The 23,627-nt window shown below is 39.4% G+C and overlaps 1 protein-coding gene across 1 annotated transcript in view; it reads left to right on the top strand.

The window, feature by feature from the left end:
- XRCC4 (X-ray repair cross complementing 4) overlaps positions 1 to 20,346 on the top strand; it is a 189,163-nt gene extending 168,817 nt beyond the window's left edge. Inside the window, exon 7 of the mRNA XM_069964643.1 lies at positions 20,085 to 20,346. Within this exon, the coding sequence (XP_069820744.1) occupies positions 20,085 to 20,196 (112 nt within the window). The 3' untranslated portion in view covers positions 20,197 to 20,346. The remainder of the gene's footprint in view (positions 1 to 20,084) is intronic.
- The last annotated feature ends 3,281 nt before the right edge of the window (positions 20,347 to 23,627 follow it).

Consider the following 23,627-nt stretch of genomic DNA (forward strand, 5'->3'; position numbering starts at 1 on the left):
GTTTACTATTTATGTATATAATTTATCATTTATGTCCCATTGTTCTTGTGTTAATTTTTTTTTTAATTACAAACACCTCCTAAACCTTATTTAGTCCTTTAACATATTTAATAGTTTTGATCATGTCCCCTCTTTCTCTTCTTTGCTCCAGACTATACAGATTAAGATTGTTAAGTCTTTCCTGATTTTATGCTTCACACCCTCCACCATTTGTGTACTCGGATACAGGACTCCTTGTCCCTAAGTCTATTATTTTACATTTGGAAGCATTGACCTGCAGTTTCCATTGTTTTGACCACTTATCTAGTAATGCTTAACCCCTTAAGGACAGAGCCAATTTCGATTTTTGCGTTTTAGTTTTTTCCTCCTTGTGCTTAAAAGGCCATAGCACTTGCATTTTTCCACCTAGAGACCCACATGAGCCCTTATTTTTTGCGTCACTAATTGTACTTTGCAATGACAGGCTGCATTTTTGCATAAAGTATACTGCGAAACCAGAAAAAAATTCAAAGTGTGGTGAAATTGAAAAAAAAAAAGCATTTTGTTTATTTGGGGGAAATGTGTTTTTACGCCATTCGCCCTGGGGTAAAACTGACTTGTTATATATGTTCCTCAAGTCGTTACGATTAAAACGATATGTAACATGTATAACTTATATTGTATCTGATGGCCTTGTAAAAAATTTAAACCATTGTCAACAAATATACGTCACTTAAAATCGCTCCATTCCCAGGCTTATAGCGCTTTTATCCTTTGGTCTATGGGGCTGTCGGTACCTTGATTGCGCATATACGACTTTTTGATCGCTTTTTATTACAATTTTTCTGGATTTGATGCAACCAAAAATGTGCAATTTTGCACTTTGGGATTTTTTTGCGCTGACGCCGTTTACCGTGCGAGATCAAGAATGTGATTAATTAATAGTTTGGGCGATTACGCACGCGGCGATAGCAAACATGTTTGTTTATTTATTTATTTACTTTTATTTATAACCTGGGAAAAGGGGGGTAATTCAGACTTTTATTAGGGGAGGGGGCTTTTTACTATTAACAACACTTTTTTTTTTACTTTAACACTTATACTAGAAGCCCCCCTGGGGGACTTCTAGTATAAGCGCTTTGATCTCTCATAGAGATCTCTGCAGCATAGATATGCTGCAGAGATCCATGAGATCGGCACTCGTTTGCTTTCGGCTGCTGCAGCTGGAAGTAAACAAGTGCCTGAGCCGGGGACGGTGCCATCTTGGAGCGGTCCCCGGCCGGCTTCAGAAACGGAGATCGCTCCTCCGGGATAACATCCCGGCGGAGCGATCTCCGCCACTAGACACCAGGGAACGGCTGAATCCGGTAATTGGATGCAGCTGTCATGTTTGACAGCTGCATCTGATTACTGTATTAGCGGGCACGGCGATCGGACCGTGCCCGCTAATACCTACGGTCCCGGGCTACAAGCGGCACCCGGGACCGCCGCGGTTCAGAGCGGGGTCGCTGCGCGGCCCCGCTCTAAACTTCCTTACCGGCATCAGGGCGTAAATTTACGCCCGATGTCCGTTAAGGGGTTAATCATGTTTTACTTAATTTTGGTCTCAATTTTTCCCAGAGCTTTATACACATATTAAAGGTTGATAGTTTTTTTTTTTTTACTTTTCATAAAACGGCTTCACGGCAGCTATGTGGCCTATTCATATTAGGTTCAATTGACAGGACACACTCAAATAATACCATATTACCATAGCCAGTAGAAGAAGGCAAACATTAAACATGTTTTTCTTATTGTCACTTAATAAATGTCTTTTAAGGTCTGTGTCAGCCAACATAAGTTTATATAAAGTGTATGGGCACTCTCGAAACGCCACCAACAAATGATGTCTAAGGAGTTAGGAGTCAGGTGTAATGAAATTTTACTACCTAACTGCTTTGTTCTCGGAGAGATAAGCCATCGCCAAAGCTGTCTGGCTATGGCTTACCCCTTTCCTTAGAGATCACAGTGGGGAACGTTCATGTGTATGGGGAGGACAGGAGATATTACTGTTTGCAGAATAATTTTTTAGTTAATGAAGGTGTATTGGAGGCCACCTTAGGGCTTTGATGTGTGTATCAATTATTTGCTGGGTAAAGCTACCTGTGTACATGCTACATCCATGGGCTAAAATGGAACAGATGCATGCCAAAAAGTGTCCTTTTAACTTATGATTCTTTTTTTCTTATGTACCAAATTACTATATATATATATATATATATATATATATATATATATATATATATATATATATATATATGTGTGTGTGTATATATATATATATATATATATATATATATATATATATATATATATATATATTTAAGTAATGGAGTCATTAGGCAACACATAGGACTGTAAAGCATATACAGTGGTGCCTTGGATTACGAGCATATTTTGTTTCGGGACCATGCTTGTAATCCAAATCCACTCTTAAACCAAAGCAAATTTTCCCATGAGAAATCATAGAAATGCAGACAATAGGTTTCACACCCTTAAAATAATGATTTATTATTCTGAATAACATGTAAAACAAATTAAACAAACATTCAGAAACAGCAGAATATGTGATATTATAAGTTACTGTACAGTAATGGAGAGGATGGGAAACACGAGGGCTGACAGAGACTGCAGGGAGCATGAAGGAATGAGCAGGGAATGTGGGCACATACATGCAGCACTCTCTGTCCGGGGAGGGAGGGGTTACAACTATGGAGAGATACCTCCACAGTCCTGTCCCCTGATGCAAGCCCCAGCCTGAAGTGGATCTGCTATGATTTGAAAGGTGAGGGAGACTACCTGGGTCAGAGTACAGGGCTCCTGACGAAGGGCGTACCGAAGCATGCCTTGGGGTGTTCATGTGGGTAAGGGAGCTGCATGGTTCATATGCATGAAATTTCTACTCTTTATTACACGCTTTATTTTGCTGATTATTAGTTGATACTAGCACTTTGCATTTTATCTCTCTATTTCTTCACCTCAAGCTAACACTTTCTGTTTAATATCTGTTACATATGCATGCTTTGCCTCCGCTATTTTTGTCTATTGCATGATGCATATGGCACTTTGTGATATGTATGATTCGCTGGCTAAAGCATGTTGTCTGTTTTTTTATTTAACTCATGCATGAACTGTGTGGCTTCCCTTTCCCTTTGTTGTGCTGTTTGGTTTGTGTTGTCCTCCTTGTGGTATTATAAAGATTTTATGAATTTTTGTCTTACTAATCATGTTTTCTATATAATTGTGTTAATAAACTTTATTAATTGTTTATAAAATTGGTTCAGATGTTTCTTCTATATGAGGAATTTCTTTTGGGTTCATAGTACAGGGCTGTAGACCACCATGTGCAGGCCATGCCCCTCCCCCACTCGCGCTCCCACCCAGTACCGGGAGCTCTTAAACCAAAGCAATGCTCTTAAACCAAGTCACAATTGTAAAAACTGTGGCCTCTTAAACCAGGTTACTCTTAAACCAAGGTACCACTGTAGTTGAATATGTTGGAGCTTTATGTTTGGTAAAGATTTTCCTTGTATCTATTAACAGAACCCCACTGTGACAAATGGGGCTCAGTCAGTATACATAGAACATGCAGAGCAATAATAGTCACAGTATAAATTGTCATAAAGACAAATCACAGGCACACTGTAATAAAATAAAACTATGAAGCACAAGGTAATAAATAGATTGATTCAGAATCATGTGCTTCCTATTTTGTGTCCTACATATTTATGGGGATGTTACTGCAGGATTACCATAAAATGTGGCAATATCCTTTAATGTTCCGTTCTAAAAGTCAGACATGAAGCAGGGTTGCAAAAGAGAGAAAAGTATTAACAGCTGGCTGGGCCCAGTGGTATAGGCTTACTAATTCACATGTACTGTATTTGTTCTGCTCTGAGACTGGAAATCATTTTTATTGTGAAGTGACAGCAGCAATAAATTAAAAATCCTAATATTTTGCATTATTGCAAAGTTCTTCGTATTATTATTTCCTGCTAGCTATTGGATTTTATTGCTTTTAAAGAGAAAACAAAATCATTCTGCTTGTTGGTAAAAATCCCCAATTTAAGGCATAAATAATATAAGAGAAAGGTAGCCCAGTCCTGGACTATCTCTTACCCTTTTCAAGAAAAAATTCAAGACTCCCCTCTATTTAGGAAATGCATTGTTAGCAAAAAAAAAAGGGGTAGACACACTAAGGTATTTTGTCCTGCATGGCAAATGGTTGATGAGCTGTTACACACCCGTTGCCAGTTATAGACCCCACTGTAACTGGTAGTGGGTGTAGACCCACTTTACCACTGATACGGTTTGGCTTTGGGCCATATTTAGAGTGAAGTCTAAGGGTCCTATTAGACAAAGCTTTTTGTTTTCTTCAAAGATTATAAATAAGTGTTTTTGCGAACGGCCTGAAATCATTCCCTATAATACATGGAATGAGAGTCGTTAGTTACGATCATCACAATGTACACTCTCAAACCATTGTAAGGCTGGGTTCACACTACATATATTTCAGTCAGTATTGTGGTCCTCATATTGCAACCAAAACCAGAAGTGGATTAAAAACACAGAAAGGATCTGTTCACACAATGGTGAAATTGAGTGGATGGCCGCCATATAACAGTAAATAACTGCCAATATTTCAATACAGCAGCCGTTGTTTTATAATAGCAGCAAATATTTGCCATTAAATGACGGCCATCCACTCAATTTCAACATTGTGTGAACAGATCCTTTCTGTGTTTTTAATCCACTCCTGGTTTACGTAGTGTGAACCATACACAATACTGTGAGATTTATGAATTTATCTCCCCATGAATTACTTTTTTGTACATGTCATCTTTTGTAATACATGCCATTTTCTGCACACTGCCACTTTTCATCCTGGTCTGTTTCTTTGTTGTTTTTTAGTGTTTGTGTATAATTTTACGAATAAAGTATGTGGTTTTTATGGGAACTAGCCTCAGTGTTTTTTCAGTATACAAAAAAGTAGTGTGAACCCAGCCTAATAACGTAACAAGCAAACAATGTGTACATGCACTGAAAGATTTGCGATTATTTTATGGTCAGTTCAAAAGATGCAATTAACAACATTTCAATGAATTTTCATTAGTCATTTGATCGTTGCCTGCATACACACTGAAAGATTGTCACATTCGAATGACGTCACAATTTTATGCACAATAATCTTTCCGTGTAATAGTGCCCTAAGTACCCTCTAAGTTTTTATTCTACTTTGGGATGCAGAAGCTGTATATCTGCTGCTAGAGGGTACCAATATTTTGGAGACACTGAACCACCAGCATGTGTTTATTTAGTTTTTTTAGTGTCTCGATTCTGTCCGTTCTTACATTTTTTTACAGTACACGCCTTTCCAGCAGCTATGTATGAAAGAGGGAATAGGTGTAATTAATTTTGGAGGCATTGAGACACTAAACCTGCTGCATTAAGACATGCTGGTGGTCTAGTGTCACAAAATAAAGTAACAGGTCCCCTTTAATTAAATACTACTTTTTTATTATTTACTTTATTTGAATGTAAAAAAAGTGTTTTGTTTTCTAGGTAACTAGAAGCAGTAATCAAGTTATTACTACTATAATGCGCTGAAATACCATACATAGTATTTAAAAGCATTACTGCCTGTCGCTTTTACGCTGAAAAGAAACTGTAGTTACTGTACGGCAGATTTAAGGGCCTTTTTTAGGCCCCCAACTGCCATGGTTACCGTCGGCATCCCGCTATTGCATTGTCCTCCCCACAGTTAAAAACTTTATATGCTGTGGTCGCTATTAACCACGGCACGTAAACGGTTAAACTGCCCTTCTGACCTTGGTCTGTCTGTCTTCTTTACTTGTCTACTTAGGTAGTTCACTAGAATCTGCAATTGTCAACTGTTAGGGTACTATTAGATGGGCCGATGGGAGCCCGATAATAAATGTAAACTGCTAGATCGGCGCTCGTTTACTGGGCCTATTACACGGCCCGATAGTCGTTTAACAAGGCTGACAGGCCACTCTGAAGCTGGAGCGCGCTGGACCCAGGGAGAAGCACAGAGGAAGAGGAGCCCTGCAACCTGGACAGGTAAAGTATATCGTCAATCGGTGCCCTGCAATTATAGGTCAGAACCTATATCAACGATCAGGCGCTGACAACGATCATCGGCTGATTGTTGTCTTTATTACTCAGAACGATAATCGGCCAGTTCGGACGATTATCGTTCCGAGTAATAGTACCCTTACTGCTGCGGATGAGGACTACTATGAAAGTAGCAAGGAATTCCCTGCAACAAAATTGAGGTCAAGGATCCTGGTGGTCTTCTTAAGTTTGGACTGCCACAAAACAATAACAACAGTACCCCTCCCCCACCTTAATTTTGCATTGACCTTAAACCTAAGGCTTTTTTCTATAAAGTTAGTACTGCCCATTCAGGATATATATTTGTGTTTCACAGAATCATGAAATGATATTCTTTACGGAAGTCATGCCTCCAAGTTGGCTGGTCATCAACGTGCAAGTTGTTGAATCTCATTTCTCATCATTAACCTCTCTGTCCTGTGTAAAGTGCTACTGTCATTTAAATTCATTTTTGGCATGTTTCAGTGCTGAGACCCCCCCATAGTTATAGCTTTATTATAGTCATTAGTTATAGCCAGGTAAAGGATGCTGCAGTATGCTTCACTTCCCAGCTAGGCAATTGCTTCCACTCACTGCAGGAGGCAGGCTCCATAGACTTATATTGGAGCCTGTTTATTGTAATTATTATTATTTATTTATAAAGTGCCCTTAATTCCAGAGCGCTATACAATAAATAGTGGTAACAAGCAGGAACAATACAAGATCAGGACACATTACATGAAGGCAAAAGACAGGCTGGTACATGGGGGAAGAGGACCCTGCCCGCGAGGGCTTACAATCTACAATGATTGGGAGTGGGTGGCTAGCCGGGGAGTGAAGGGCCTATCATCATGTGTTTCATCTGGTTATAACTAACAATAAGAGGAAGTCCCAACACTGCCAGCTGCCAGCTATTGACTCTCTAAACCATTGCTTCTCAAACTGTGAGGTGCTCCCTATTCGTTGGTGAGGGACAGCTAGGGAGGCAGTTTTAACAAAAGTGTCTATAAACTGCACTAACCTTTTCCCGGCTGCAATAATCTCTGGAACATCTTAGGAACATTATCAACTCGTTTTGTACTGATTTTAATGTTACACAGTGTTTAGGATACAAATGAAGGGTAGACTGCTTAATAGTTTTTTTTTATTTTTCATTTCTGCATGGCCTTTCTCCACAGATGGCGAGGCCCTGGCATCCTGTTAGTTCTGTTAGGTGAGGCTCTAGCAGAAAAAGTTTAAGAAGAGCTGGTCTAAACCCATATCACTAGAGTAGCACACTTTATTCAAACATCCAGAATTCAGCAGTTTACTTGATCTCTATTCCATCTTCCTCCGCCATGTGTTATCATCCACTGCCCATTGGTCAAATGGAATGTTTCAATCAAATTTTGGAGAACTACCTCTGTAGGACAGTTGGGTGAGTTTACTCCCAAGGGTAAAGTTTTCTTACACAGTCCCACGGGGAAATCCCATAGAGCTTTGTCATTTTAAATCATGTAAGGCCAAATCTCTGAAGTTCCTCCTGCACACCAAGGTCATGGACTTCCTTCATGTTGTGAGGAAAGTTAGAATTCTCTCTGCATAGCTTTTATTTAGAAGTAATCCTTATAAGATGTTCAGCCTACCCACATTGGTTTCCCAGTTTTTGGGGCCATATACAGTTAAGTTTGCTACAGGTTTTTCATTCTAACAATTTTTGGGTACCTAGTCAGGTTCTCTTATCTTGTGGATATCAGTAAAATAAGGTAAGGTGATTTAAATGTGTGGTAAATAAGAGGACAGGGGCTGGACTTGCCTGGACTTTTACTCTAATATGGAATGTCCCTGAGATTTTGAGCTTCATACACATATTATCAAAAAAGGCAGGAAAGAACTATAGAGACAAAAAAAAAGTATACAACCATATTTTTTACAACCCAGTTGTCCTGTTGATGCGTATATGTTAATGTTCCAGCTCTTCTCTACAAATTTATCATCTCTGTGGGAAGAGAAAGAGGAGGAGTAGAGGAATGGAACTATAATGACCCCAGTCACCTGTCAGGGATGTCTGTTCCTTAAAAAATGCATTTATCGTATAAATTATGCATTTAGAAGTCAGAAGATCACGCTTATCTAAGAGAAAGCTATGGGAGCATTATAGTTTTCGTAAAACTTCAGATTTAAAAAAAAAAAAGAAAAAAGGATTTTGTAGGCCTAGCTCTGGATTCTAGTAGATAATACATTGCCCCCCAGTATGTTAAATAAGCATATGGCAAATCCCATTCTGTGGCTTTGGATCTCATGAGTGAATTTTATCCTGTTAATTTCCCATACCACTATATGTATTTGTCCTGCAGGAAAAGTACATGTGATCTGATTGCATTAATGATGTTTTTATTCAGACTCACAGAGCGCACTCTGCATGCTAACAAATCAATTACAGAATCAATTGTGGTTGAATTTTCCCGGCTAAGAGACAAAACAGAACACTTCATTGCTCAAGTGATGTCAGAATATATTTAGGTTAGCCAAGCAAGAGCAGTGATCAAGGAAAACCCAGATGAAGAAAAACTTGTACTCGACCTGAACGTTTAAATCCTTTTTAATTATTTGGCTTAGCTAAGCTTTCACATTAACACAGATGTTCATAGATACATAGTATTGCTTAACAACTGTTGGACCATTGTCAGAAAGATGCTATGTTACATTCTACAAGATTGTGCTTTGATGGTGCGTTCACACCTACAGGATCTGCAGCTGATTTTCTGCAGCAGATTTCAGTTAAATAACAACACAGCATCAGATTTGATGCTGTGTTCAGTTATTTAACTGAAATCTGCTGCAGAAAATCAGCTGCAGATCCTGTAGGTGTGAACGCACCCTGAAACTGATTTGTATCTATGGTTCTTGTGCACCTAAAGGGGTAGTCTTAACTTATCATTGAAGGTCAATAGACGAAGGTCCTTCCTCCTGGACCCACGCGTATTTCTAGAACAAGGGGGGATGCATGTATCAGCCATTGACTCCATTATCTATTATTTGGATATGCAATAAATGTCCTAGATTGGAATTCCTCTTTGAAAAGTTTTTTCAAGAGAACATAATTTGGGGACCGGCCGTTACCTGACCCGACCGGGTGACGGAACAGCTGGTCTTATACATAGTATGAACATAGCCAATTATGTTCCCAGAATCCTGGCTCACTGCGATCTTCATTGAGACATAGCGAATATATTTGCCCAAGCGGCCACTGGATGGAGATAATTATTGGTTGAGAAGTGAAGCGCACTGCCATGCGCTGCTTCTGGTTTGTTCTGGTCAGGGTTGGTGGTAGGGATCTAAGCAGAAAGACCAGGTACACAAATAATCATAACTTAGGCCATTAAAGGAAGACATTGGGAAACTTTGCTGTATGCCAACATTAAACTTAACATTTAAAACATGTTTCAACCATGAGAGCAAATAAGCTTGATAAGAGGAGAAAGAAGAATATTTGACTGATATTTTGCAAAGTTTTTGACATTAATTTGTTCTATTCATTTATGTAAAGTTTGTTGAAACAATGGTTATTTTGTTTAGAAAACTAATTTTTTTTTAAGGAATTCTAGTCTATAGAAGGTATTCCCTCATATGGAACCGCCATCAATTTGCCAGAGCAGAAAGCAACTAATAAAGAGTGTCTCTCTCATTCTGTGTAGGGTTTCAATGGGCACCACAATGTAACACATCATTCTGCTGTGGGAGCTCTGCAAGGCAATTGTACACTTGCTGCCAAGTTTCCTAGAAAGTCACAGCCAATCACCATGGGTCCCACATCAGAACACATTGGTCCAGATTTATCAAAGGGTGTAAAATATACCCTGGTGACAGCTGCCCACAGCAGCCAATCACAGATCTTCTTTAGTTTTACCAGAGCTAAAAGCTGAGCTATGATTGGTTACTATGAGCAGTTTACACCAGTGTATATTTTATACCCTTTGATAAATCTTCCCCCATTGTGCTCACATTATTTTTTAATATGTTTAACATCAGCCCAATTAGCTGGGAGAGAGAAAGGGACCATTGCAGTTGAGTATTATATGTTGCAAAATCCAGTTTATGTTAAAAAAAAACAAACAAAAAAAACAACATTATTTAAATGGATCCTTATTTCCGCTCTATTGCAGAGGGTATAAGCCTTTTGTATATATGTATGAGCTGACATCCAATACGCTATGGGGGATAATCATTCATTTGACTCTGGAATCACATGAGATACTATAGGTTTATGCTTTGTGACTCCTACTGAATCATAGTGGGGTTGCATCACAGGCCATATTACCGACTGTATATTTTTACATTGATTAGCACTCTGTATTACTTGTACAACAAATGTAAACTTATATCCCACAAGGAAAGAAAACCAAAGCAGATGGACATTAGACGAGGAGTCCTGTTTTTTAATACGTTGTCCTGTTTTGCAATAGGGATGTGTGATGTGTAATTAGGTTCTTGGTGATTCATCTGTATAACACCCTGGGTTATGTTACATTAGCAGCATCTGGTTTCAGCGTGTACAGCGCTTACTGAATTGTGATTGACATCTGCACTCACCTAATAAAGCCTCTTGTGCAGATGTAGCATCAAGTCCTGTACAGACATATGCTTCCTTTGAACCCAATGTCAGTGAGCATATTGAGAGACAAGTCATACTTCATGTATTATCGCCTACAAATAACTTACCCGTATAGGGTTTTGCTTCCACTGACCATTATCCTGTTTTCGAAAACATTCGGTTCTGTTCCTGTATATACCTGTGTCACATAGGAATGCTTACAATGCTTCCTATACCTCCCCCCTTCGCGTATCCCTTACACCAGGTACTACGGTCACTGAATGTGTCACGTATGCTCTTCTTAAAAGTGACTTTAAGGAGAAAATGATGTCACTCACTCTTGCTAGAGTTTGGCAGACTTCCATTAAGTTCCTCTATTTTTCCTCCATATCCCTTTCTATAACTTAGAAAATGGTTCTGAGACTAAACATTTCATACTTTCTGCCTCATTTGTCAAATTCACATATGCTATTTAGGCTCCTGACATCTATCTATGATCACATACCTTTTCAATCCACGCGACTTCAGTTCTCAGAAACAGGACAATAGTTTTATTTAGGACCATGAAGTGTTTGCACAGTGGTTTATTTTTGTACTTTAATGATATACATATTTCTGTTTGTGTAAATGTGACATGTAATTCATAGTATGCATGTCTTGAAACTAAAGAGACTGGGAATTTATCCTTTTTTTTTAAGTAGGACTTGGTAGCAAATGGATCAACTAGTTAATATTTAGGTAAATGCTTGTTTGAAGGCCGTATTGCTGATGTCACATATTATATTGTACACTCTTATATCATTGTAGGTATGGTTTGTACATCTATATCCAGGAAATCCACTCATGTGAATATTATTATCTCACAGCTAAATTAAATGGTTGACTTTTGCCTTTAGAAGACTTTCCTTTCTGGCCTACTTTATCCCATATAAAAGCCACCTCAAATATAGGCTTCTCGCCATGGGTCGGACTGCAGAACTCCTTTTTATCAGTCATTATCACATTCCCTGCGTAGTAGGTAACCATGTAATACATCATGCTGAGTAGCTTTATCTGGATATTCTCTTGTGACTTTTTCTTACTTGATTTGTATGTAAAAATACGGCAACGTATTACAGTAGTAGCAAAGCTGATGGGGTTTATCCATCTCTCATTGACATGCTGTGTAAAAGAAATCCTCAGATTCTACATGGCAATTAACCAATTTATGCTGCAGATTCGCTGCACATTTGTTACAGATTTCTGTGTTGCATTCAGCAGGGAAGTGAAAATCGACAATAAATTCACAATGGCAAATCCACAGAGTTTCTTTCCTGTGTTGTCTTAAATGGAATCTGTGAAGACACGGACCCGACCCCAGTTGGTGACAGTGTTATATAGGGGACAGTGTTCTAGTGGACACAGTACCTTTTGCTTTGCTGCGTGTTAAGCAGAAACTCAGTCTTGAAAAGTCAAAGAGGAGTTGTGGCTCTGCATCCGTGCCGCCTCATAGCTAATTCCTCCTTCCCCCTCTCTTTAAATAATTATTCTGTCTCAGCTTATAGCTCAGCATCTGTGCTCTGCATCCTACACCTGCAGCCAGGAAGGGTGGTGTGCACGCGCTGAGCAGTTGAAGCCAATTCTCAATGCATGTGCGCAGCTCTTTCTGGCTACAGCGCCTGTGTAGGTTCAGGAGGCAGGATGTGCATGGCACTGGAGGCTGGGACAGAATTATTGTTCAAAATGAAGAGGAACCAGCAATAAGGTATGTGAGACCAAACAACGACATAGAGCCACAAGTCCTCTTTGATTCTTCATTACTGTAAGAAAACAAGAAATGCTCATTTTCTTCTTGACAAACAACTAAGCAAAAGTTACTTTGTCCACTAGAACACTGTCAACTACATAACAACTTGGGTCGGATCTAAGTGCTGACAGATTCATTTTAAGGTGCCTATAAACCTTCAATTACTGTCAGCTGAATGATCCGCCCTTTCCATTCACATGAACATTATCTCCATTGACGTCACCTGTTTGTGGAGAGTTGGGAGATCACCATTGACCTTATACTGATGGCCATACTCAAGGTGACTGGACCAGAAAAGTAAAGGAGGCTAACATGGTGACAAGGCCCAATCTTTGTCATCTTGGTTGATAGATTTTGATGCAACTTTGCTACACCATAACTTCATCTCATTTTTATGAGGCATATGGGCTTTTTTTTTGTCGTGAGCAGAATTTAGAGCAACTCAACTTAAATTCTGGTGACTAAAGAAGTCGGATGCAAATAAAAAAAGATCGGACTTAGGCATGCTCCACTTGCTCTCATCTCTAGTTGTGAGACGCTACTCAACAGTGCTGTTCCTGAAGCTGTGATAACATTGCAGCATCCGATTTATATCTTCTTACCAGCCTCCTGTCCCAAGTCACTTTTCCTCCTTCTTGCTCCCAGTATGTGGCCTCCTGCCACTAGTGCACTCCTGATATAGGACTTGCAGCTATAAAACCCTGTAATATAGCAAGTCGCACCTGATTGTATGTTGAATCGTTGTGGAATTGGTCTACTTTTACGCATGGATTACACGCCTAAATCTGGACAGAATTTACTACAATTCTGCCTATACTTCATGTGAATGAGGTTTTTCATTTGTATTGGTCTTCAATTGATCTAATATTTCATGTGTAAATTATTACGTGACTCAGCAGAAGGCGTCATCAGATTCTGCCTTTGCTTCACATGTTAATGTGAAAGGGACCTTGGAGCTACATTAATGAATATATTAGGACATTTACAGCAATTTAGGTAGGACAAGTGGTTAATTACAGGAAGGTAAATTCCTTTTCCTCCCCTGGAGCTGTGCTCTGCCTCTACAGTATATGTTGGCTCCTGTCTCTGCACCTGTATTTAGTGCCCTCTCTGCTAAATAATAATTGTCCCCACATCAATATTGGGAAAGCTCAGGTAAGACCTGTAATTAGAGATAACACTTCTTTAAGGGCTGTAATTTACACTCCAGATTCAGCCTTGATGTGACCATATATCAGAATACTGTCAAACTCATTTCACTAGCATAAATATCTCCTGCAGATTTACATTGACTGTGAAGATCCGTTTACTGTGATCACAGTGTGTATCTGCTTATCTATACACAATTTATGGGAACGTTCAGCACCTCACAACACTACATAGAGGAGCAACAAACACACTCTTATGTGAAAGTCAGACACAATTCCATGCAATGATGGGGAAACATTTAAATGGGTTGGGTCTATGGTGATAGAAAAGCATGGCAGATTTTAACTATTTCATGTTTTTCCTCTACAGCTGCTCTTTTAAGACACAAATGAAGCATTCTCCTTACTTTTTACTTCCTGTAGTTGGGTGCAAGGTCATTTCTAAAGAGTCATGAAGGTGTCAGGCTAACGTTCTAATACATTAAAGGCAATCTATCAGAAGGATATAGGGCTTTAACCTACGGATACATTTTAATAGTTTAGGAGACATACAGGGCCACTGTACCTTTATTTAGAGTATGTAAATAGGACAGTTTGTGCATTGGGGTTGATCCTATAGCCATTCTGTTGTCCACCTGCTAGCTTCTCAATATGAATATTCATATGAAAGCATGCTGCAGAAGTCAGCGAGCAGAGAAGTGTACTGAGGGCTGCAGGACCACCTCAACTGCACTAAATAAAGGTATGGGCACACTCCCCTTCGCCTGCCCTGTTCCGGTCTATCATCAGGTTAGATCCATTTAATCTTCAGGTAAATTCACTTTGTTATTATAACTCCTTGCATTTTTGTCTTATAAAGGCAAACAAAATAGATGCCACTGTAAGGGTCCTAATACACCAACAGATTATCTGACAGATTTTTCTAAGCCAAAGCCAGGAATGGATTTAAAAAGAGGAGAAATCTCGTTTTTTACCTGTTCTCTGTTTATAGTCCATTCCTGGCTTTGGTTCAAAAAAATCTGTCAGATCATGTGTTGGTGTAATAGGGCTCTAAGTACCTACCTTTCATAGATTCCTGAATGGCTTATTTGTTACTCTACTTCCCACCTTTCTGTGTTAATGCCTAAAGTGACTGTACCACCAGGCCCAGGCAGAAGCACTGGAGGCGGGCTGACTCACCCTTAGTGGGAGGAAACCCTAGCCCCTCTATGATAAGGTTCCATTGATGGAAGTCACGTCATGGAGATGCTGGGGTTTCTTCCCACTAAGGGTGGGTCAGCCCACCTCCAGTGCTTTTGCCTGGGCCTGGTGGTACAGTCACTTTAAGGTCTGTCGCTTTTCCTGTCTTATGTCAGAATGTTAGAATAACTTCAGAAGGTATTCTTCTTGTGACTGTGCTACTGCACTACTGATAGCCAGCCTTAAGGCCCTATTACACCAACAGATCTGACGACAGATTATCTGCCAAAGATTTGAAGCCAAACCCAGGAACAGACTATAAACAGAGAACAGGTCATAAAGGAAAGACTGGATTTCTCCTCTTTTCAAATCCACTCCTGGGTTTGGCTTCAAATCTTTGGCAGATAATCTGTCGTCAGATCTGTTGGTGGAATAGGGCCTTTACTTAGGGTACTGTAAATTCTAATGCATAAGAATATATTATACCCAGGGGGGCTCTGCATTAGTGGTGTACCGTTTGATCTGAGTAGCGGAGGAGGACCTTCCTAAGTTCCCGACATAATGGTTGGTGGCGCCTCTTACAGCTGCTACTCAATATATAATAGTATATAAATAAAAAGGTATACATTTATTTTAATGCTGTTATGTTAGAAAGTAAATTTAAATTTAAACAGCAGAAGAGTATGACCATCCAGCTCTGTAACAGGACCAGTATGTGGATGCAATTCACCATCTATATTAATGTTCACATCCTAACAGCCTCTATTCAAACAAGTTAGCATGTGGATAGTGATGGGGATGGGGATTTTGGTCAACATACTGCACACTAAATAAGCTTTTGTAAAACACCTATTAAGGTCTCCTTTAAGACTATATTGGAGATTGTAACACTAGCTTGCTTCATAAGCAACCAAGTAGCCTAAGGGAAAATGCCCTGGCCCTCCATGAAATAATAATAATGTTGGTCTAATACCTGTGTCGTAATATGGTAAGCCTTGATGTAATTTTCTGTTTTATTGGGTGTAATTGTTGAACACCATTAGTAGGCTCAGCTGGAAGAAATGGACTGTATTTGTATTCCAGGAGATATGTCTAAACATATACTTACAGCAGCCAGATTTCCTGCTTGTTTTGGTAAGCCACTTGTCTCCAAGAGATTTCAGTCCGCTTCCAGAAACAAGTTCCAAATTGGCCAAGGAGAAGATTAAAAGCAGATTAGAAGTATACAAGTGCCAAGACCTATTTGAGCTTTTAAGTGCTCTGTGATTTATCATTTTCATTTTATCTTCTAGTATCGGCATATAGTGCCGCTAGCTAACTCCGTCTCCTTCCTCTAGGACTGACTTTTTAGCATTTATATTATTTCATATGCAATTTCATTCCTCAATTATCTAGAGAACATATTTCCCTCCAGTTATCCGTTTTTCCTCTGTGCTATGTCATCTCAGTTTGTAAAAATATTTATGCAGTATATTCTATTTTTTTTTCCATTTATTGTGCAATCCATGTAGCCTTATATATGCATAGCTTTGCAATTTGATTCCCAGCTCTATGCTTGTTTAGAAGTCCATTTAGTTGCTCCATCTGATTTTGTTCTATTATTTTTATATTTCTGTTACTATTGCTAATTTAAGTTATATTTCAAGACTTTCTACTAGAATTTATTTTTTAATCATGTGTAAATGATAACTATCCTCTATCTAGACTAGTTCAGCAACGTCTCCCCATAAGGTTCCTAATGTAAGAAACTAATGCTACGTTTACACGGAATGATAATTTGCCTAATCGTACGACTAACGATGTCAGAGTAACGTTTTTTTTTTTCATAACGATCAGCGTTTAGATGGTACGATATATCGTACGGAAATTCGTTTTGCGATCGCTTAAAGCCTATCTCACACATTGGTTAAATCGGCGAACGACTGTTCAGATGGAACGATCTGCGATTTTTTTGTGAACGATCAATGACTATTTGAGAACCTGCTGAAAGATCAATCGTTGGTCGTTGCTGCGTTTACACGTACGATTATCGTTCGAATTTGACCGTTATCGTGCAAATTCGCACGATAATCGTCCCGTGTAAACGCAGCATAAACTGCATCAATCATAATAGAATAACCTAAAAAACACTTCATAATATACTATAAATGTTTTATAGCAATACTTCTACCCAACATCTGATTATTCAGAAATTCTAATCTACAATCACAATCTAATAATCCACAATTTTTTTTATAATCTAGCACTTGTTTTCATTAGAAAAACTGCTGAGTAATTTAGACTTTCCCAACAGCCAAAAGACTGATTAGTGCAAACCAGTCAGGGATTCTCCGTTTTTATCTGCTGGAATCCCAACAACCAGAACATTGTTATTTTTGAGCCTTTTGTTTACAGGCGTTTTTCAAATTATGGTTTCCCCGGAAATAGGATGGAGGTCTCACTGCTGGATTCTCCATGTCCAGCTAGTGATTTGTAGTTACTGTAACTAATCTCTAAGGGGATTCTCCAAAGCCAAAAACGAAGGTGGATGCTAGATATATAATCTGCCACGACAGCTAGCTCTGCAAACAGTTTGGGCAGTCCCTACACAACTCAATGTCTTTAGATTGCAGAATCTTTTAGACAATACACTCTCTCTTTTATTTGTAAAAGTGAATAACTGTCGGTTGAAAGTTAGTTCGGTTGATAGATAGCTCTTCCAACTTCAATATACACATGAATATTTGGCACACCTGAATGTTGATGTTTCCTCTATGGGTAGGGGTAGGCAGCATCCAGAGAGCACTAGCAGTAGCTTATCTCTAGCATTAAAATACTCAGCACATCCAATCCTTCTCTCCTATGTCATGCACTGTAGAAAGTCCACCCAACCCTAGTCTAAAGACCCTATTACATGGAAATATCCGTGTAATAGAAGGCAACGATCAGCTGACATGGACAATTTCGGACGATCATTGCAGTCGTTTTTTTTTTTTTTTTTAACATGTTGAAAGACAAATGACTCATATAGCAACGATCTGCTGCCGTCTCTCCACAGAATAGGAGCGGTGGCAGCAGATTGCTTCTATATGCTATGGGCTGCCTGGACGATCTAGTGATCATCCAGGCACCTCCTCAGGCCCCCCCCCCCCTCCCCGCCACACACTTACCCGCTTGCCGCCGCGTGCAATAGCGGCGGCAACGAGCAGGGAACGAGGAGCAAACAAGCACTGACAGCGCTTGTTTGCTCTTCACAGTCACCCCGTGTAATAGGGGCTTAAGGTGTATAAGCATCTTTACTCGCTGTTCAAACCACACCTTGGCCATACACTTAGTACATGCCAAATGTATCCATAGGTATCTTTTCACATTAAAGGAGAAGTCCGGCAAAATGTTTTAATAAAATATTGTATTGCACTTATACACTGTATACACTTATTATGGGAAATGCTTATGAAGTGCTTTTTTCCCCTGCACTTACTACTGCATCAAGGCTTCACTTCCTGGATAAAATGGTGATGTCACGACCCGAGTCCCAGAGCTGTGGGGGCTGTGGCTGCTAGAGAGGATGATGGCAGAGGGACACAGGACACTGGAGGGACACCGGACATCCCTCTGCCATCATCCTCTTCAGCAGCCACAGCCGGCCCAGCTCTGGGAGTCGTGACATCACCATGTTATCCAGGAAGTGAAGCCTTGATGCAGTAGTAAGTGCAGGGAAAAAAGCACTCTATAAGCATTTCCCGTATTAAGTGTACATTGGTAATTTGTATAACTTTTGGAGGGCAATACAATATTTTAATAAAAATTTTCACCGGACTTCTCCTTTAACCTCTTAAGGACACATGACGTACCGGTGCGTCATGTGTCCGCCAGAGGCGTTCAGAGCGGGGCCGCTCGGCGGCCGCGCTCTGAACCGCCGCAATCCCGGGTGCCACGTGTAGCCCGGGGGTCGCGGCTATTAGTGGGCACGGTTCGATCGCTGGGCCCGCTAATTAAGTAATTGGAGGCAGCTGTCAAAGTTGACAGCTGCATCCGATCACTTGTATGCAGCCATCCTTGGTGCCTAGTGGCGGAGATCGCCCCCCCCCCCCCCCGGGACGTTGTCCCGGAGGAGCGATCCCCCCGTGTCTTTTACCTGCCGGGGTCCGCTCCAAGATGGCGCTGACCCCATCTCGGCACTTGGTTGTTTTCGCCTGCAGCAGCAGAGAGCAATCAAGTGCCTATCTAATCGATCTATGCTGTATAAGTATATACAGCATAGATCAATGAGAGATCAGAGTGCATATACTAGAAGTCCCCCACGGGGACTTCTAGTATATGTGTAAAAAAAAAAAAAAAAGTGTTGTTGCTAATAAAAAGCCTCCTCCCCTAATAAAAGTTTGAATCACCCCCCTTTCCCCATGTTATAAATAAAAATAAATAAACAAACATATTTGAATGGAGCGATTTTAACAGGCCATCAGATAAAAGAAAAGGTATACATGTTAGATATCGTTGTAATCGAAACGTTTTGAGGAACATGCGTAACAAGTCAGTTTTACCCCAGGGCGAATGGCGTAAAAACAAATACCCCACAAATAAACAAAAAGCGTTTTTTTTTTGTTCAATTTCACCACACATTGAATTTTTTTCTGGTTTGGCAGTGTACTTTATGCAAAAATTCAGCCTGTGATTGCAAAGTACAATTAGTGACGCAAAAAACAAGGGCTCATGTGGGTCTCTAGGTTGAAAAATGCAAGTGCTATGGCCTTTTAAACACAAGGAGGAAAAAACGAAATTGCAAAAAAGAAAATTGGCTCCGTCCTTAAGAGGTTAAGGTTTAAAGCATGTTGTTTTGTCAATTATGATTTTCTCTACAGATACATCCCACAAAAAAATTGTATTGCATAAATTGGTCAACGTATGCCACTGTATGCACAGCCAGTAGCGTACATGAGAGATATACAGTATATAACGGGCCATACTTCCAATATGTAAGTGTAACGGAAGGCTAAGATGTGCTGGAAACAAAGACTATAATGTTAAACTATTTTATCTGAATGCATCTTTATATATTTATACATTCACATCTGTTTTATGCTAGCACAATAAGCATAATCACTGAAGATAATGTTCATTGCATTAGTACAGGAGTATAGAAATTTTTCTACTTATGTGTGTGTATGTATATAGTGTATAGAGAAAAAGAGAATATATAACCACAAAATGTACACCTCATTATTTGATGACAGACAATAAATTTAGAGCAAAACCTAACAGTTCTTTTTTTTTATTCTTCTTACAGATGTAAGCCAGCCTCTTCAAAGACAACTGGCAAGAATCCTTCATCACTAAATCCGCCTTTACCAACATCAAATAACTCTCCAGATCCCGATGACCTTTTCAGTGACATTTAGCTAAAACTCTAATCCACTTCTGCTTAAATAAACAGATCTGGAACAATTATTGTGTGATAAATGTATATTGTTCCTACAAATGGAGCACTTGTCCCATTGAGCGGCTGAGTACATATTTTTCTAGCTTTCATATCAATGAATAATTGTCTTCCAATCTGGAATAATTCTTATATATAAAAAAAACAATAAATAGGTTTATAAAGTGTTGTCTTTTTTCTTAGTGCCTCAGAAATTCTAGAATTTAAAAGTAACATTGTCAAAGGGACTTAGTTAAAAAGACTGTCAGTAGGTTAATGCTGTCCTATCAAAGGGTAGCATAAACCTAGTGGCAGAGAAGCTGAACAGAATGATGTATCACTTACATTGTTCTGTGCAGCTGATTCAGAGATTAACTCCTGAAAAACATGGACAATAAGTAGTCCTCTCCATTATGTGCATGAGCCCAGTAGTCCTCACTATTCATGAGAAGCAGAAAACTCCGCCCACTAGCTGCTGATTGGCAGTTGTCTTCCCATGCTGTGTATAGGCAGATAGTTGTCAGTGAGCAGCTGGAGGTTGGGGGGAGATGTTTTGCATAACACCTTTTCTCCTGCATATCAGGAGAACCGCTTAACAGAATAATTTAAATAATACATTGTTCTGTTCAGTATTTTTGTCTCTAGTTTATATTTCTCTTATTTAAGGCAGCATAAACCTAGTGACAGATTCCTTTTAACTCAAATATAATTGGGCTCATCAAGTAAAATATTTTTGCAAATACATTAATTTAGCAAATTTGCCTCCTTCTCCTGATATGCTGCTGTTTCCCTCGCATTGTTGAAAGCTTCTTGTCTAAAAAGCCACTGTACTCTAAAAGCAGTGGTCTGGCTGCTATATATACCCTATGGGGGGGACATCTATGAAAGCTGCCCCCATGAGGTATGCCAGGGAGAAGGAGGCGTACCCTCCTCCTATGTATGATTTACCATGATTTACACCTGCCCAGAAGCAGGTGTAGATCCCTGCGCCTGCCGTCATGCCGATTTTACCAAGAGGCATGAATCCAGCAGGGCAGTTGGGGTGGGGCCTAGTTTAAGACCACCGTACAAGTACGCCGGTCTTCATAAATGTCCCCCTATACCTGTACACATCTACACTATGTCTACGTATGTCAGTCTGACCACTGCTATGGTTGGTAACCTAGACGATGAACTGTCAACAGGGGTGTAACTACCACTGTAGCAGCCATGGTGGCTGCTATGGGGCCTGCTGCATCAAGGGGCCCTGTTGCCTGCTCCTGCAATACACTGGGCCCCATGAGCTGTCATCATTTGCAGCATCAGGTGCTGCAAATCTAAAAAAAACTGTAGATGTAAAATAGAACAAGTGTGTAATTTACATTAATTATTTTTTGTTATCATGCCTTAAAACAAAGCTCTACTTACTTGTACCCAGGTCCAGTCTCCTGAAGGCAGATTTTTAGTCATGATGTCCCGGGGAGTACAGAGAGTCACGGCTCAATGTGTTCATAAAATAACTGCCTTCTCTGTGAGCTCAAAGATTTGTTGATTAGAACATGAAAGTTATGGTAGTGTTCCAAGAATCTGTAGTGAGCAAGTTATAATTTATTATATATGTGTAACAATTCTTATTCTTGTCTTAAAGTACATACAGTGTTTTGCTGCCTTGGGGATATGAGCAGAAAACGAAAAAAGGACAATGGAACTGCTACCCCACATTGTATCCCTTAACAAACTGTATGGTATAATCATAGCTCAGTAAAAACTCATCTTTCTAAAAAAAAAAAAAAAAAAGTTTACAATTGGTTGCCATCTACCACAACATACTAATTGTTCAGTTTTCCAACTTATCTTGTGGTTTCCTTACATAGTCCAAAGGCAATACTGCTAACTGAATTGGCTTCAGATTAGTGTTTATGAACACAAGTGCCTGTGGTCAGAAGAATAAGTTGTAAGCCTCTCTCAGTAGGGGGTGGTATCAGTGAATACACATTTGCTGCTTGTACAGTCCAAATAATATATTGTTCCTGGATTACTATGAGGGTTTTTTTTTCTACTTTTGTCTATTTTATAAGTGTTATGTCCCTACTAGCGTTGAGCAAACATGTTGAAAGTTTGGGTTCGGCAATGTTCATCCAAACCCAAACACTCAGCATTTGGCTTTCAGTATCTGGAAAAGTTGGATACCGCACTAGGGCTACAAGAAAACATGGATATAACCTATGGCTGTATCCATGTTTTCTAGGACTCCCTAGGGTGACATCCAACTTTTCCAGGCACAGGGATTCTAATGTCCAGTGATCAGGTTTGGACGAACGTTTTTACACGCCCTTTTTACTTGTTTTGCATTGCATTTTAGACTGTTCTCAGGATCACTTCTTTAAATCCTTGACCTTCCTTGAATTTTCCTGCAATCTCCGGCAGACTTAGGTCGTTCTGGGGAACGGTTTCGGTAAATGTTGTAGTAGCTACTTGAAGAACGTTTCTAGTTAGCCAATCTTTTATAATTCTGACCGAGGTACCGATTTGGTATAATTTTGTTTTTTAACATCTTATACAATCCCCACAATGTTACTTTCATCTAATGGGCTTCTATCAACCTTAGGTACATACACCAAAACTGTGGAATCCACTGACACCTCTTTCAATTTCTTCAAAGAAACTTCTTTCATTTTTTTCAACCGATCTTGTCATTTGTTTTGTGGCATTTTCCCTTTGATTTTTAACGCTTTCTGCCTTTCGGCATAAATAGCACCGAATTTTCGACCCGTATCCTCCTTCTCCTATGGTATTACCACATATATATCGTGTGCATCGGATGTTTTTCTACAAACAACACACGAATGGGCTCAATAAGATTCTCCCTGACCTTCTTCAGGGAAATGATGTAATGTGTCATTTCATGATTTCCCAGGATTTGATCTTTCTCTATGATATGGATATGATATATTATGTTATACTGTTCATTGAGCACAATAATAAAGAAGTGTGCAGCAAGCTCTCTCCAATAGTGAACCTTAAAACAACATAACATCATTACTTTAAATGGAAAGTAGCCTTATCAGCAATGATGAAATAATTCATAATAGTATTACTGTGATTGTGGAGTTTATCATCTAGGTTTACTCATACAGGTAATCTGCTTTGTCAAGACAATTCTGACCTGTTATTGATCAGAGACTAGTACTCTACAGTAGCAACAATTATAATGGACACATATTTCACAAACATACTTGCAAAATGATATTGCTTTATAAAACTGAATGTCATTGATGTCTATGTTTAAGCATTTTACTGCTACCAGTGATGCTTACCAAGTTTTCTTACACTGGGTAGGAGAATTCGCTCTAAAATCTTTTGATAATTCTCTGATTTCAGGATTCATGTGAGACCATCAAGCCCTCCAGTACCTTGATGGTCATTCAACTCCTC

The sequence above is a fragment of the Dendropsophus ebraccatus genome, chromosome 3 (genome assembly GCF_027789765.1).
Source record: "Dendropsophus ebraccatus isolate aDenEbr1 chromosome 3, aDenEbr1.pat, whole genome shotgun sequence".
NCBI classification, from domain to species: Eukaryota; Metazoa; Chordata; class Amphibia; order Anura; family Hylidae; genus Dendropsophus; species Dendropsophus ebraccatus.